The 16,459-nt window shown below is 38.1% G+C and overlaps 1 protein-coding gene across 1 annotated transcript in view; it reads right to left on the bottom strand.

Annotated features, from left to right (window-relative positions):
- LOC308337759 (cullin-4B-like) overlaps nucleotides 1–16,459 on the bottom strand; it is a gene marked incomplete at both ends in the record, with an annotated part of 96,411 nt that overhangs the window by 39,007 nt on the left and 40,945 nt on the right. The window contains 2 exons of the mRNA XM_080795941.1: nucleotides 267–371; nucleotides 1,164–1,356. Coding sequence (XP_080652067.1) covers nucleotides 267–371; nucleotides 1,164–1,356 — 298 coding nt within the window. The remainder of the gene's footprint in view (nucleotides 1–266; nucleotides 372–1,163; nucleotides 1,357–16,459) is intronic.

Raw genomic sequence — 16,459 nt, forward strand, 5'->3', positions numbered from 1 at the left:
TCCACAAATGTTATTGTTGCTTTAAACATTTATTTTTTTAAAAGATTTTATATAATTATTTGAGAGAGAGAGTGATAGAGAGAGAGAGAGCACGAGCAGGGGGAACGGGAGAAGCCGACTCTGCACTGAGCAGAAAGTCCTATGGGAGACTTCATCCCAGGAACCTGGGATCGTGACCCAAGCTGAAGGCAATCAATTAACCAACTGACCAACCCAGGTCTCCTGTTTTAAATTTTTAAATAGACAATTTAAACCAAACTACTCACCATTAATGAACCTAAATAAAATTATTACTTTATCTAATAATTCTTCAAGTTCTTCATCTGTAGCTTCTTTGTTACCTGCACGGAGTTTTGAATCCACGTACTTTGCTAAAATGTAAAACATAATTTTCTAAGTAATGCCATATTTCCAAATATATACTATGAACAAAAACCATTTCTTCAAATAAATACTTTCCTCCTGAGCCACATGCATCAATTTTCATAAAACAGAAAGTGAATAAATGAGTTGATGGATAGAAGAATGAAAGGAAAATAAAAGACAAAATAAGTGCCTTTAATATTTCTATAACATCCATGTCCAGATGTTATAATAAAGTCATTTCTTCCATCCCTTGCTCCCAATCTCTTTAAAAATCCCCCAAACTGTAAGGTATTATGTAAAACTGAGATATGTCAACCCCAAAATCTTAAAGATTTATTAAGTGTTAAATATATTCATTTTAAGGAACAAAAGAATATCAATTTGATATTTTGTTTCAACTTTCAGAAAGTATGTCAATAAAAAGAAGTGACTTAAAATATAAAATCATTAAGTTTTGTGGGAGTAAGGAAACCTTTCCCTTACTTTAAAAAATAAGAACGAGAAAAAGAAGTGGGCCTATCTATAATTTTTTAGTTTCATCTACTGATTTTTTTTTTAAAATGCTAAAATTTATAACAAGCTAAAAGATCAGAAGTTTCTAAAGCACTGGATTTCTATTAGTTAAACAAAGGAACAATGTCTTGTGCACACTAAACTTGAGAGAAATAGTTTATTAAAATCACTGATAATCTTGCAATGTTACGATAAATTAGAAAATCAAACTGAATTCTTATCATGTAACTTAAAAGAGATGAAATAAAAAATAAAATACATATTCGTAAAATTGAAAACCATACCTAGAAGCTCAGCTGGCTTGTTAGGTCTTTTATTTATAAATGTTTCAAAAGCATCTTTCATGGCAACAATAAACTTTTCATTCTTCAGAAAAGCTGTTTCAATAATAAAATCAATCTTATCTTTAAAATCCAGAAGTTCTTGCACCATTGTCTTATCTTTCACAGGATTAGTCACTACGCTGTTACCAAATTTCTGAAAAATACAATTACTTTATTATTATTACACAGCAAGTAAAACACCATTGCAAATTTAACTTCATTATAAGAAAATCTCAGAATAGCAAATATGCAGAAAACATCTAAAGAAAAAGGTATTGCTAAATAAAGACAAGATACGCTGGAAATGAAGCCAATAGAAATAAATGTAAAGTAACTGATTCTCTGAGAAGAGGATTATCAAGAAACATGTCAGAAATGGAAGTCTATGATGCCTCAACAATAAATCAGAAAAAGAATATAGGTATATTAGACTCACAGGAATAAACAGACGAAAAGTATCTGAAGAAGAAGAAAGTGAAAGGCCTTAGTGCAGAAGGGTTACTTCATGTCTGTATATTAACGAAATGATTAAGCTATCAAAACTTGTCAGTATCCATTTTTCAGAATACTGGAATACAATCACAAACCTACAAAGACCAGGGTGATATATAATGAAGAAAGAAGGTCTGAAATACAATATTAAGACAGCGACCTATCATCTCCCTTTCAACAGCTTAAATGGTCTTAAAAGCAGTAAGAGAGAAGCAACTCATCATGTACGATATTCACTAATAAACCCATTCGAAGCTATGAAAGTCAAAAGGCAACAGAATAACATATTTTGAGTGCTGGGGAAAAAACTGTCACTAAAAATTCTATATCCAGAAAAACCAATCTTTCACCATGAAGGAAAACTGGGAATATATGAGATAAATAAATACTGAGATAGTTCTCTGCTAGTAGACCTGCCCCACAAAAAACCCCAAAGCAAAGAGACAGATCAAGATGGCAGAGGAGTAGCAGAGCTTAGTTTCCTCTGGCCCTAGGAATTCAGCTGGATAGCTATCAAATCATTCAGAACACCTCATATCAGAGGTCTAAGAAAAGAACTGCTGCAATTCTACAAATAGAAAAGTGACCACTTTCTGCAAGGTAGGATGTGTGAAGAAATGAATCCAAGGCAATATATGAGAAGATTGACCTTGGAGTGAGGGAACCTCCATAAGACATCTACTGCAAAATGACAGAGGAGTGGATAAAAAAAAACCCAAACTTATAGAAGTCTGCTCCAGTGAGGGATGTCCCTGCCTGAAAGGTGCTTGCACGGCAAAGTAGTGCAGAATCCCAGGTGGGACAGTGTGGTCTCAGGATTCCAGGAGTCACAGGAAAACCAGGGGAGGGGTGCCTGAGTGTGGCAGAACTCCCAGGCATCAGAGCAGGGAACCTGGCTGCAATTAGTGCATCCAGGAGTGGGCTCGCAGCTCAGAGTACCATAAACCTTGAACCACAGCACATCTGGTGACTGCTTTCTAAGCAGGGGCCCAAAAAGCAGCAGAACTACAGGGAGGGCCCCCTCCTCCAACTTTTCTCCCCTGGAAGCGGTGACACAGGTGTGTGCTGCAGGAATTGGCAGGGTTTGGAGACTCAAATCAGGGTCGTGTGCCTAAGATAGAAACACTTGGTCACAGATTGGGTGAGCATGGAGTGCGGATGGAGACCAGGAAGACAGGTGTGACTGACAGCTTTTCCCTGAGGGCTCATTGAGGAGTAGGAGCCCTAGCTTTCCACTCCGGAGACAAAGACTGGGAGGCTGCCATTTTCATCCTCATCATCTAAAGCTGTGCAAAAGCCTACAGGGAACAAAAGCCACATAGAGCAATCTGGAGCTACCTAGCCTGGCTTCCTAGCAAGGGGTATGCAATTCCGCCCCAGGCAAAGACACTTGAGAATCCACACAACAGGCCCCTCACCCAGAAGATCAGCAAGAACATCCCACTAAGACCAAATCAGCTGATCACACAGAACTACAAATTCAAGTGCTAAGGGAAATTAGTATACAGAATTCACAGCTTTTCCCCCACAATTCTTTAGTCTTCCAATTTTAGTTTTTTCCTCTTTCATATTCAACCAATATTTTACTTTATCAACTCTTTCTTTTAATTTTCATTTTTACAGTTACATTCTATCCTTTCATTTGGTGTGTGGCTGTGCTTGTATAAATATGTATAAGGATCTATTTTTTTAATTAAATTTTCTTTTTGCAGTGTTCCAAGATTCATTAAGGTTTTCTTTCTTTACAATTTTGGGATGAAGTTTCTTCAAAATAAATAAATAAATAAATTGATTAATTAATTAAATAAACCAAGAATCTAGTGTATGATTCTGTTCTCTTCAACCGTCTGATCATATTCTTTTTTTCCTCACCATTTTTTTTTTCCCTATGAAAGCCATCTTAAATTTTCATTGTTACACTTTGGTTCTATCCTTCAAATTTTATTCTGTGTACAGTTTTCTTTCTTTAAGATTTGGGATATAGTTTCTTCATTTAACAAACCAACCAAAATACAATCAGGATCTAGCATATTGCTGTTTTGTTCACTTGTCTATTTACATTCACATTTTTTCCTTTTTTTTTTTTTACTGTATCTTTATGTATGGTTTTTTAATTTTATTTTTCATTTTCAGAGTTACAGTCTATGCATTCATTATATTTAATTTTATTTTTGTATATATATTTTTCTTTATCCACAATTTTTGTATATATATTTTTCTTTATCCACAATTTTCTAACAGATCAACCTACGCACAGGATCCAATGTATTGCTCTGTTCTGTTTTCCTGCCTGATTATATTCTCTTTCTTTTTAAAAATCTTTTTTTCCTTTGGAGGCAAAACTTCTCTGAGTTATTTAGTGTGTATTTCTCTGGGATCTTCTTGTTACTTCTTGTTACTTTGCTCTCTCATTCATCTATTCTTCTCTGGCCAGAAAGACAAAATTGAAAAACTCGGCACTAAAAAGAGAACAAGAAGGAGTACTGACTGCCAAGGACCTATTCAGAATAGAAATAAATTAAGATGTCAAAACCAGAGTTTAGAATAATGATTAAAAAGATACTAGCTGGGCTTTTAAAAAGCATAGAAGACACTAGAGAATGCATTTCTGGAGAAATAAAATAACTGAAATCTAATCAAGTCAAAATAAAAAAGGCTATTAATGGGATGCAATTAAAAAATGGAGACTCTAATTGCTAGAATATGTGACACAGAAGACAGAATTAGTGACACCAAAGAAAAAAATGATGGAGGATAAAGAAGCAAAGAAAAAGAGAGAGAAACCACTAGTGGATAACAAGGGAAGAATTTGAGACATAAGAGACACTGTAAAGTGAAACAATCTTAGAAACATTGGGAAACAAGATGGCAGAGGAATAGGAAACCCTATTTCAACCAGTCCCCTGGTTTTAGCTGGCTATTGACCAAATCATTCTGAACACCCACAAAATCAGTCTGAGACGTAAGAACAAAAACTCCAGGAGTCACAAGGAATGAAGTCTAAAGTCATGAATTTGCCATGAAATATGAGAAGATAAACAGAAGGGGGAGAGAGACAGCATAAGCTGGAGCCGGGAAGATGATGAAACACCAAAGCACAAACACCAGAACACAAAAGCACCCGACACTGGAGACCAGGCATAGACTCCCAACTGTATTGGCAGGGCAAGGACTTTAGTGCAGCCCCTGACAGGATCCAAGAGCTACAGGGGCACATGCACGAAACAGGGGCGGCTCGTGGTTTTAGAAGCGCAAAGATCTAGAACATGACCCATTCCTGATCAGCTTCTGGGAGAGTTACTGTGGGTGCATACTACAAGGGAAGCAATGATTTTTAGCAACACAAACAGAAACAGAGACTCTGTGTCCTGAGGGCTCAGTGAAGGACAGACTATAATTCTTCTGCTCTGGGCCAGAGGTTTGGGTGCAGTCATTTCTGCTCTGATTCTTCAAGAGACTAAAGAAATGCAGAACACTGTCAGTGAACAAAAGCTCAAAAAAAGTTTCCATTGAACCCACCACTACCTCAACAGGGGACAAGGCAACACTGTCCAAGTAGGGTTCCTTAGGAACCGCCCAGCAGGCCCTTTGCCTAGAGGACAGGCTGAGAAAAAAAGAGGACCACAACACTAGAGTTCCCATAAAATGTGTACATTTGCTTGGGTTGGGGTTAATTCTTCGGATCCTGTACATTCACTCAACCACCACTCAACAGAATGACTAAGGAGGAAAGACCAATAAGGAAGAACACCAGATATATGCTCTCTATCACATTTCTAATGGTTATGGAAATAAGATGTCAAAGGTAAATGTCAGAGTACAATGATGAAGTCGATATTTAGGCTTGAGAAAAATATTAGCCATAATATAGATTTCCTGTGGGAAGAAATGAGATCTAATCAGGCCAAACTAAATAATGTTATGAATGAGATGCAGTCTAAATTGCACTGAAGCAGAGAACAAATTAGTGAGCTAGATGGTAAGATGACAGAAAGAAAGGCAGCTGAAGAGGCCGGGATAAACAGATAAAAGACACTGAGAAGAGACTTTGAGATCATGAGAACATTTACCGTGAAATGTTCCAATGTCAGAATTATTGACATCCCCTGAGGGTGTGGAGAGAGAGAAAGGACTAGAAAGTATATTCGAACAAACTGTAGTGAAGCACTTCCCTGACCTGGGGGAGTAAACAATATCTTTGTCCAAGAGGCAGAAAGGACCCCTACGAAGAACAACAAGAACAGACCAACATCCTGGCATATAATAGTAAACATTCCAAATCTTAGATCCAATAAAGCTATCCTAAGAGCAGCTATGGTGAAGAGATTTCATAGGTACAGAGAGAGAAACATCAGAATAATATCAGACTTAGTCAGAGACCTGGCAAGCCAGAAATGGCTGGCAAGACAGAGAGGGGTACAAAATGGAAAGAATATGCAGACAAGGATACTTTATCCAGCAAGGCTGTCATTCAGAATGGATAGAGAGAACAGGAATTTTCAGGACTGGCAGCAACTGAAAGAATATGTAACCACCAAGCTGGCTTCCCTGCAAGAAATATTATGGGGATTGGATGAAAGAAAAGTGACCCCAAGAGCAATGTAGACAATCTATAGAAACAGGGACTTCACATGCAATATAATGGCACTAAAATGATATCTTTCAATAGACAATCTGAAGTGAAGGGCCTAAACGCTCCTACGAAATGGAACAGGGTATAGACCAGATAGAAGGACATGACTCAACCATATGCTGTCTACAAGAGACTCCTTCTGAACGTAAAGATAACTCCGTGAGGAAGTGGAGAAACACTTATCACGCCAATGGAACTCAAAGAAAGCTGGGGTAATAATCCTCTCCTATCAGACAAATAATCCTCTCATACAGGCTAAACGCTGGAGTAAGATATGCAGAGGGACACTATATCACACTTAAAGGTTTTATCCAACAGGAAGAACTAACAATTGTTAAATATGTATGCCCCAACATAGGAAAGCCAACTACATAAGCCAGCTGTTAGCCAAAATAATGAATCACATTGATAATAATACATTAATAGTAGGAGACCTCAACTCTACTCACAACAATGGACAGATCATCTAAGCAGAGATCAGCAAAGAAACAAGAGCTCTGAAGGACACTCTGGACAAGATGGACTTCGTAGATCTATACAGAACATTCCAACCTGAAACAACAGAATACTCATACTTCTCAAACACACATGGAACTTTCTCCAGAACAGACCACATACTAGGTCAGAAATAAGGTCTCAACTGGTACCAAAAGACTGAGATTACTCCCTGCATATTTTTGGACCACAAAAGATTGCATCTACAACTCAATCTCTCTCTCTCTCTCTCTCTCTCTCACACACACACACACACACACACACACACACACACACGGAAGGAATTCAAACTCTTGGAGGTGAAAGAACATCCTGCTAAGGAATGATTGGATCAACCAGGAAACCGAAGCACTAGACCAGGCATAGACTCAAGTTCTGAAGAAGAACTTAATTCATGGAAACGAATGAGAATGAAAACACATCATTCCCAAACCTATGAGATACTGAAAAGGTAGTCCTAAAAGGAAAAAACATAGGCATCCAAGCCTCACTCAAAAATCTAGGAAAATCCCCAAATCACAAACTAACCTTAAACTTAAGGGCTGGAGAAAGAACAGCAAATAAAACCTAAACCAAGCAGGAGAAGAGAAATAATACATATTTGAACAGAGATCAATGAAACAGAAACAAGAAAAACAGTGGAACAGATCAACGTAACTAGAAGTTGGTTCTCTGAAATAACTAATAATATAGATACACCTCTGGCCAGACTTATCCAAAAGACAAGAGAAAGGACCCAAATTAATAAAACCATGAAGAAAGGGGAAGAGATCATGACTAATACCATGGAAACAGGAACAATTATTAGAACTTATTACCAGCAACTGTATGCCAACAAATTAAGCAACCTGGACAAACTGGATGCTTTCCAGGGAACTTATAAACTACCAAGACTGAAACATGAAGAAACAGACAATCCAAATAGACAAACAGTAACAAAACTGAAGCAGTAATCAAAAAGTTCCCAAAATACGAGAATCCAGGGCCAGATGGTTTCCCAGGTGAATTCTACCAAACACAGAAGAAATCATACCTATTCTTCTGAAACTGTTTCAAAAAATAGAAACAGAAGGAAAACTTACAAACTCGTTCTATAAGGCCAGCATTATCCTGATCCCAAAACCAATAAAAAACTCCATCAAAAAGGAGAATTATAGACCAATATCCCTGATGAACAAGGATGCCAAAATACTCAACAAGATCCTAGCCAATAGGATCCAACAGTACATTGAAAGGATTATCCATCATGACCAGGTGGGACTTACTCCTGGGAGGCAAGCGTGGTGGTTCGACATGTGCAAATCAATCAGTGTGACAGATCACATTAATAAAAGAAAAGAGAAGAACCATATAATCATCTCAGTTGATGCAGAAGCAGCATTTAAAAAAAATACAGCACCCTTTTCTGATTAAAACTCTCCAGAGTTTTAATATATGGTATCATAGATATGATGGAATATCATAGTATAGTATCATGCATAGAGGACCTATTTCTTGATTTCATAAAAGTCATCTATGAAAAGCTCACAGTAAATATCATTCTCAATGGGGAAAAGCCCTAAGCTTTTTTAGATTAGGAACATGACAAGGATGCCCACTCTCACCACGATTGTTCAACATAATACTAGAAGTCCTAGCATCAGCAATCAGACAACAAAAAGAAATAAAATTCACATGGGCAAAGTCAAACTCTCTCTCTTCACAGATGACATGATATTTTATGTGGAAAACCCAAAGACTGCACACCCAAATTTCTAGAACTCACACAGCAGTTCAGTAATACGGCAGGATACAAAATCACTACACAGAAATCAGCTGGTTTTCTATACACTAACAATGTAACTGTGGAAAGAGAAATTGGAGAACCGACACCAGTTACAATAGCACCAAAAATCATAAGATACCTAGTAATGAACCTATCTAACACAGTAAAGGATCTATATTCTAGAAACTACAGAACACTAATGAAAGAAATTGAGGAAGAAACAAAGAAAGGAGAAAAGTTCCATGCTCATGGACTAGAAAAACAAACACTGATAGTGTCTAGCTGCCCAGGGCAATCTACACTTTCAATGCTATCCCAATTAAAATATCATTGGCATTTTGAAAGACCTGGAACAAACAATCCTAAAATTTCTATGCAACCAGAAAAGATCCCAAATCACCAAGGAAACATTAAATAAGAAAAACAAAGCTGGGGGCATCACATTGCCTGATTTCATGCTATATTACAAAGATGTGGTCACCAAGAATCCATGGTATAGGCACAAAAACAGATACATAGATCAATGGAAGAGAACAGAGAGCCCAGATATGGACCCTCAACTCTATGGTCAACTAATCTTCAACAAATTAGGAAAAATTTTCCACCGGGAAAAAAAAAGTTTCTTCAAAAAAATGGTGCTGGGAATATTGGACAGCTACATACATAAGAATAAAATTCAACCATTCTCTTACGCCATATACAAACATAAAATCAAAATGGGTGAAAGACCTCAAAGTGATACATCAATCTATCCAAATCCTTGAGGAGAACACAAATAGCAACCTCTTCAACATTAGCTACAGGACCTTCTTTCAAGACACATCTCCAAAGGCAAGGGAAACAAAAGCAAAAATGAACTTTTGGGAAGGGACTTCATCAAGATAAAAAGCTTCTGCACAACATGGAAAAAGTCAACAAAACAAAGAGGCCACCCACAGAATGGGAGAACACAGTGGCAAATGACATTATGGATAAAGTGCTGGTATCCAAGATCTACCAAGAGCTTCTCAAACTCAACACCCAAAATACAAATAATCCAGTCAAAAAATGGGCAGAAGACATGAACAGATACTTCTCCAAAGAAGACATACAAATGGCTAACAGACAACACATGAAAAAATGGTCACCATCATTTGCCATCAGGAAAATTCAAATCAAAACCACATTTGTAACCACCTTGCATTAGTTAGGATGGCAAAAATTAATGGCAGGGAATAATAAGCAATTGGTGAGGATGTGGAGAAAGAGGAACCCTCTTACACTGTTGGTGGGAATAGCAGTTGGTACAGCCGATTTGGAAAACAGTATGAAGTTTCTTCAAAAAGTTAAAAATAGAACTATCCTATGACCCAGCAATTGCACCACTGGGTATTTAGCACAAAGACTGAGACACAGAGAAAAGAAGGGCCACACACACCACAATGTTCAGCAGCAGCAATGTTCACAAGAGCCAAACTGTGGAAGGAGCTAAGATGTCCTTCAACAGATGAATGGATAAAAAAGATGGTTCACATATACAATGGTATATCACTCAGCCATCAGAATGAACATCCAGTATTTGCATTGACATGGACGGAACCAGAGGGACCATGCTAAGTGAAATAAGTCAAGCAGAGAAAAACAATTCTGTATCATTTCACTCACCTGTGGAACATAAGGAATAGCAAGAAGGACAATAGGAGAAGGAAGGGGACAACAAAGGGGGGAAGTCAGAGTGCGAGACAAACCATGAGAGACTATGGATTCTGGGAAACAATCTGAGGGTTTCCCAGGAGAGAGGAGTGGGATGATGGGATACCCGGTGATAAGCATTAAGGAGAGCACATGTTTTAATGAGTACCATGTACTTATATGCAAAAAACAAATCACAGAACCATACATTAGAAATCAATGATGTATTGTATGGGGACAAACACAATTTTAAAAAAAGGAAAAATTGGGATTCCAGGAGAAAAGGATAGAGAGAATGGGACAAAAGATAGTAGGCAGCAAATTATAGTGAAGAATGTCCTTCATCTGGGGAAGGAAAGTGTCACTCAAGTCCAGGAGGTACAAAGAACTCCCTTCAAAATCAATAAAAATATGTCAGCACCTCCACATATAATAGTGAAACTTGCAAATTTCAGAGACAAAGAGAAAATCTTGAAACTCCAGACAAGAGGTCCTTAACCTACAAGGGTAAAACATTAGACTGGCAGAAGACATATACAGACAGACCTGGCAAGCCAGAAAGACCTATCATTATATATTCAGCATGCTAAATAGAAAAATATGCAACCAACCATACTATATACAGCTAGGCTCTCATTCAAAATAGGAGACACAGAAACTACACGAAAATAAAAAACTAAAACCTTCCAGAACAAACAGAAACTGGCTTCTGAAATAGACCAGAAAGAAACAGAGATAATACACAGAAATGGACTTTAAATGTAATTGAAAGACACCAAAAACATATCCTTCAATAGTTAGCCTAAATGTAAATGAGCTAAATGTGCAAATCAAATCAGACAGGATAAACAAGCAATACCCATCAATATGCTGTCTGTGAGAGACTCATTTTATTTTTTTTTTAAGATTTTATTTATTTATTTATTTGTCAGAGAGAGAGAGAAAGGGAGAACACAAGCAGGCAGATTGGCAGACAGAGGCAGAGAGAGAAACAAGGAGCTCGATATGGGACTCGATCCCAGGACCCTGGGATCATGACCTGAGCCAAAGGCAGCGGTTTAACCAACTGAGCAACCCAGGCATCCTGAGAGACTCATTTTAAACCCAAAAATACCTCCAGACTGAACATGAAGGGCTGGAGGATAATTTACATGAAAATGGACATAAAAGAAAGCTGGACTGCCATATTCATGTCAGACAAATTAGATTTTAAACCAAAGACTGTAAAATAAAATTAGGAAGAACACTATACCACAATTAAAGGTCCTATCCAACATGAAGATCTAACAATTGTAAATATTTACATCCCTAACATGGGAACAGCCAATTATATAAACCAATTAATAACCAATTAAAGAAACACATTGGTAATAATACAATAATTAGAGGGGACTTCAACATCCTACTTACTGCAATGGACAGAGCACCTAAGCAGAATATTAAGAAGGAAGCAAGGGCTTTAAACCAGGGAACTGACACATTGGACCAGATGGACTTCAAAAATATATACAGAACATTCCATCCTAAAGCAACAGAATATACATTCTTCTTGAATGCATTTGGAATAGTCTCCAGTATAGATCATATAGAGGTCACATCTCAGATCTCAATCAGTACCAAAGGTTGGGATATTTCTTGCATATTTTCAGACCACAAGCCCTAAAAACCTGAACTCAATCACAAGAGGAAATTTGGTAAGAACTCAAATACACTGAGGATACAGAGCATTCCACTACAGAATAAATGAGTCAACCAGGAAATTAAGGGAAGAATTAAACTAATTCACAGAAACAAATGAAAATGGTAACAACTTATCAAACCCCTTGAGATTCAGCAGAGCAGTCCTAAGAGGGAAGTTTATAGTAACACAAGCCTTTCTTAAGAAACAAGAAAGGTCTCAATACACGAGCTAAAGTTACACCTAAAGAAGCTAGGGAAAAAACAGCCAACTAAAGCCTAAATCTAGTAGGAGAAGAGGAATAAAAAAGATGAGAGCAGAAAACAATGAAATGAAAATGAAAGGTATGGTAGAACAGATCAATGAAACTATCATCTCATAAGACTGACAGACCCCCTAGCCAGACATACAAAAAGAATTGAGAAAGAATTTAAAGAAACAAAATAAGTAATGAAAGAGGAGCGATCTCAATCAACACCAAAGAAACACAATTAGAAGAGAATATTATGCCAACTCTATGCCAACAAATTAGGCAATCTGGAAGAAATGGATGCGTTCCTAAAAACACACAAACTACTAAAACCAAAACAGGAAGAAACAGAAAACCTGAACAAACCCATAACAAGGAAATTGAAGCAGGAATCAAAAATCTCCCAACAAAAAAGAATGCAGGGCCAGATGGCTTCTCAGGGGAATCTACCAAATTATTAAAAAAGAGTCAATGCCTATTCTTCTAAGGCTGTTTAAAAAAATAGAAATGAAGAAGGAGGAGGGGCAAGATGGCAGAGAAAAAAGGAGACCTTGTTTCAATCAGTCCCCTGAAGTGAGCTAAATATTGACCAGAACTCTCTGAACACCCATAAAATCAGCCTGAGATGTGAGATTATACACTTCTGTATCTTTATGGGGGAAGTCTATCATCAGTGGAGAGGTAAAGCAAAGTGGGAGTGCTTAGACTGATATTAGATGATAAACAGAAGGGGGAGGGAGCCACCAGAAGTGGCCCACTGGAAAGTAATACCCCAATACGAAAGTGCTCTGTGCTTGGGAACCAGCATTAGCTTGGATCTGGTTAAAAGAAAAGAAAAAAAGCATAAACAAAAACAAAAACAGTAAACAACAACAACAACCCCCACCCCCGCCAAAAAAAAAAAAAAATCTTAAGGGACAACTGGTTTGGAATCAGGCAGCCACGATTACGACCTTAAGCCCAGGGTTCCAGGACATTCACAGTCGGGCCCATCCATGCCTGAGAGAGCCTGGAGGGGCTCCAGTCCATGGTCCCTGAGCCCATGGCTTTCTGCTGCTTGCACCACAAGTTGGGTTGGGCATGCCCATGTCCATACCTGAGAGAACCCATGTGTAACCTCCTGCCAGAGGTCCCTGGACCCTCCACCTTCCACAACCTGTGCTGCTGCTGCCGCCGCCACCACCATGTGTGAGCACACCTGGCATGGGCCTGGACTCCAGACAGCAGTCCCGGAAATGGCAGCCACCAGAATCAGGCTCCCTGGGCCAATATCATTCACGGATTTAGTGCCACGGGGGTGCAGAGACAAGCAGGGGCCTTGGGTGACCACTGAGACAGTGGCTGGGGGTGTGCACCACCTGTGAGAGGTTGCAGCATTCAGCAGAGTTCGCAGAGGAGAGTCTGTGTGATCTGGACCATCCAGAGCAGAGCAGACTGAGGGCTCTCTCTGGGCAAAGGACTGGGTCAGTTCACTTGGCTGGCTCTAACCCTCTGAAAAGCTTCAAAACCTGCCAAAGGACAAAAACCTCCAGAGAACAAAAGCCTGGAAAAACAGTTTCCACAAAGCGCAGTCCCTTGATCAGGGACAGGATGATTTAGCCCATGCAAGACTGAATGGAAAACAATGAGGCAGTCCTCTTGCTCAGAGAAGAAACCAAAAGAACAAGAGGACAATAACCAGAGGGTCCCCATACAACTGTAAAACCCCAGCACCAGGGGAAAATAATATATTAAACCCTGGGTACTGCCCCCAAACCTGTATATTTCATAGATACAACTCTTGTTTTCTATTGTTTTGTTCTTAAATTCATTATCATGCTGCTTCTTTTATTTTTTTTAACCTACTTACCATACAACTAGATGTTTAATACAACATATCACATAACTTTTAAAGTTCAACTTTATTCATACATATACCTGGGTTTCTGTGTCCTTTTTTTCTTTTCATTTTTTTATTAATACATAGACAGATATAAGCCTCAATGTAATCCTTCTTCCCTATTCAATACTACCCCTATATATAAACTACTTTTAAATTCCCTGTATCTATGGAAGGTTGAGTCTTTTAACAAAAATAACAAAATATACCCAGGAAGAGCCAAAATAACCTTCCTTGCCCACATCGAAGGTTTATAACCACCTTCCCATCTTATTCATCTGTCAGTATCTGTGCATTTGTTTTTCTTCTATATATGTCTTACACTTGGGGTTCATTTTGGTTGGGTTTTCTTTTTCTTTTCTTTTTTTTTTTGGTCTTTTACTTTTGTCAGTCTTTTTGTTTGTTCATTTTTGTTTATGTACTTTATAAATCCTACTTTTGGGGCTCACTTGGCTGGGTTTTCTCTTTTTTTAAATCTCTCTTTCAGTCTCCTTTTCTCTTTTCTCTTTCTTTTTGGTACTGACTTCCGATTGCTTCAAAACTTTCCAGGGTGCACCTTGCCTGGATCATGGTTGATATATTCAGCTGTATATCCCTTCAACTACTTGTCACCAAAATGACTAGGAGGAGGAGGAACACCCAAGAGAGGAAAAATTCACAGACTGTGCCCTCTCAAACAGAACTACTGGATACAGACATAAACAATATGTCAGAAAGGGAATTCAAGGCAACAATTATCCAGGCAATGGTTAGGTTGGAAAAACCATTACTGGCAACATAGAATCTCTAATGGCAGAAGGGAGACTAAAATGAGTGAGAAGTGAGTCTAAAAAATGCTATCAATGAGATCCAGTCTAATCTAAATACTATAGCATCTAGGGTAACCAAGGCAGAAGATCAAATTAGTGATCTATATATAAGACAAACTGACAGAAAAGAAGGATCAGGAGGAGGCATGGAACAGACAGTGTAGAAGCCATGAATACAGAATTAGGGAAACAAATGATGCCATGAACTTTCCAATGTCCAAATTATTGGGATCCCTGAGAGGGTGGAAAAAGAGAGGAGACTAGAAGAAGAAGACAGCTGAACAAATTCTGGATAAAAAAATTCCCCAATCAAGGGAATGGAACAACTGTTTGTGTGCTAAAGGCAGACAGGACACTACTCCCCAAGATCAACAAGTCTAGAAAAACCTCCAGACACTAATTGTGAAATTCATGAATCATAATTTCAGACAGGAGGTCCTAAGGGCAGCCAGGTGGAAGAGATTCCTTACATACAGAGGAGGGTCCATCAGAATAACATCAGACCTGTCCACAGAAACCTGGGAAGCCAGAAAGGGCTGGCAAGACATATTCAGGGCACCAAATGAGAAGAACATTCTATAGTATAGAATACTATATCCAGCAAGGCTGACATTCAAAATGAATGAAGAGGTAAAGAGCTTCCAAGACCAGAAGGCTTAAAAGACGATGTTGACCACCAAGCCAGCACTATAAGAAATATTAAGGGGGAGAGATTCTATAAAAGAAAGAACCCAAGAGTGACATAGAACAGACATTTATAGAGATGATCTATAGAAACAAGGACTTCACGGCAACATGATGTCAAATAAAAACGTCTTTCAGTAATCACTCTGAAAGCATTTTACAGAAATGAATCTGTAAAACAGCACAGGGTTGCAGACTGGATAAAACAACAGGACCCATCCATATGCTGTCTAAAAGAAACTCCTTTGGAACCTAAAGATACATCCAGACTGAAAGTGAAGGGACAGAGAACCATCTTTAATACCAGTGGGCCTCAAAAGAAAGCTAGGGTACTGATTCTTATATTAGATAAATTAGATTTTAAGCTAAAGACTGTAGTTAGAGATATAGAAGGATACTACATCATTCTTAAGGGGGTTATCCACCAAAAAACATCCAACATTTGTAAATATTTATGCCCCCAATATGGGAACATCCAACTACATAGGCCAATTATTAATCAAAGTATACAGTCATATTGATATGAATGTTAATTGTAGGGGATCTTGATACGCCACTCAGTAATAGATCATCCAAGCAATCAATAAGGAAACAGGAGCACTGAATGACACATTGGAAAGGGAAATTAGAGAATCAATTCCATTTACTATAGCACCGAGAACCATAAGATACCTGGGAATAAACCTAACCAAAGAGGTAAAGGTAAAGGTACTCAAGGAACTACAGAACACTCATGTAAGAAATTGAAGATGACACAAAAAAGATGGAAAATCATTCCCTGCCCATGGATGAGAAGAATAAACATTACTAAAATGTCTATACTGCCCAGAGCAATCTCTACTTTCAATGCCATCCCCATCAAAATTCCACTGACGTTTTTCAAAGTCAGGGAACAAACAAT

The sequence above is a fragment of the Martes martes genome (assembly GCF_963455335.1).
Source record: "Martes martes genome assembly, chromosome: Y".
In the NCBI taxonomy this organism is placed as follows: Eukaryota; Metazoa; Chordata; class Mammalia; order Carnivora; family Mustelidae; genus Martes; species Martes martes.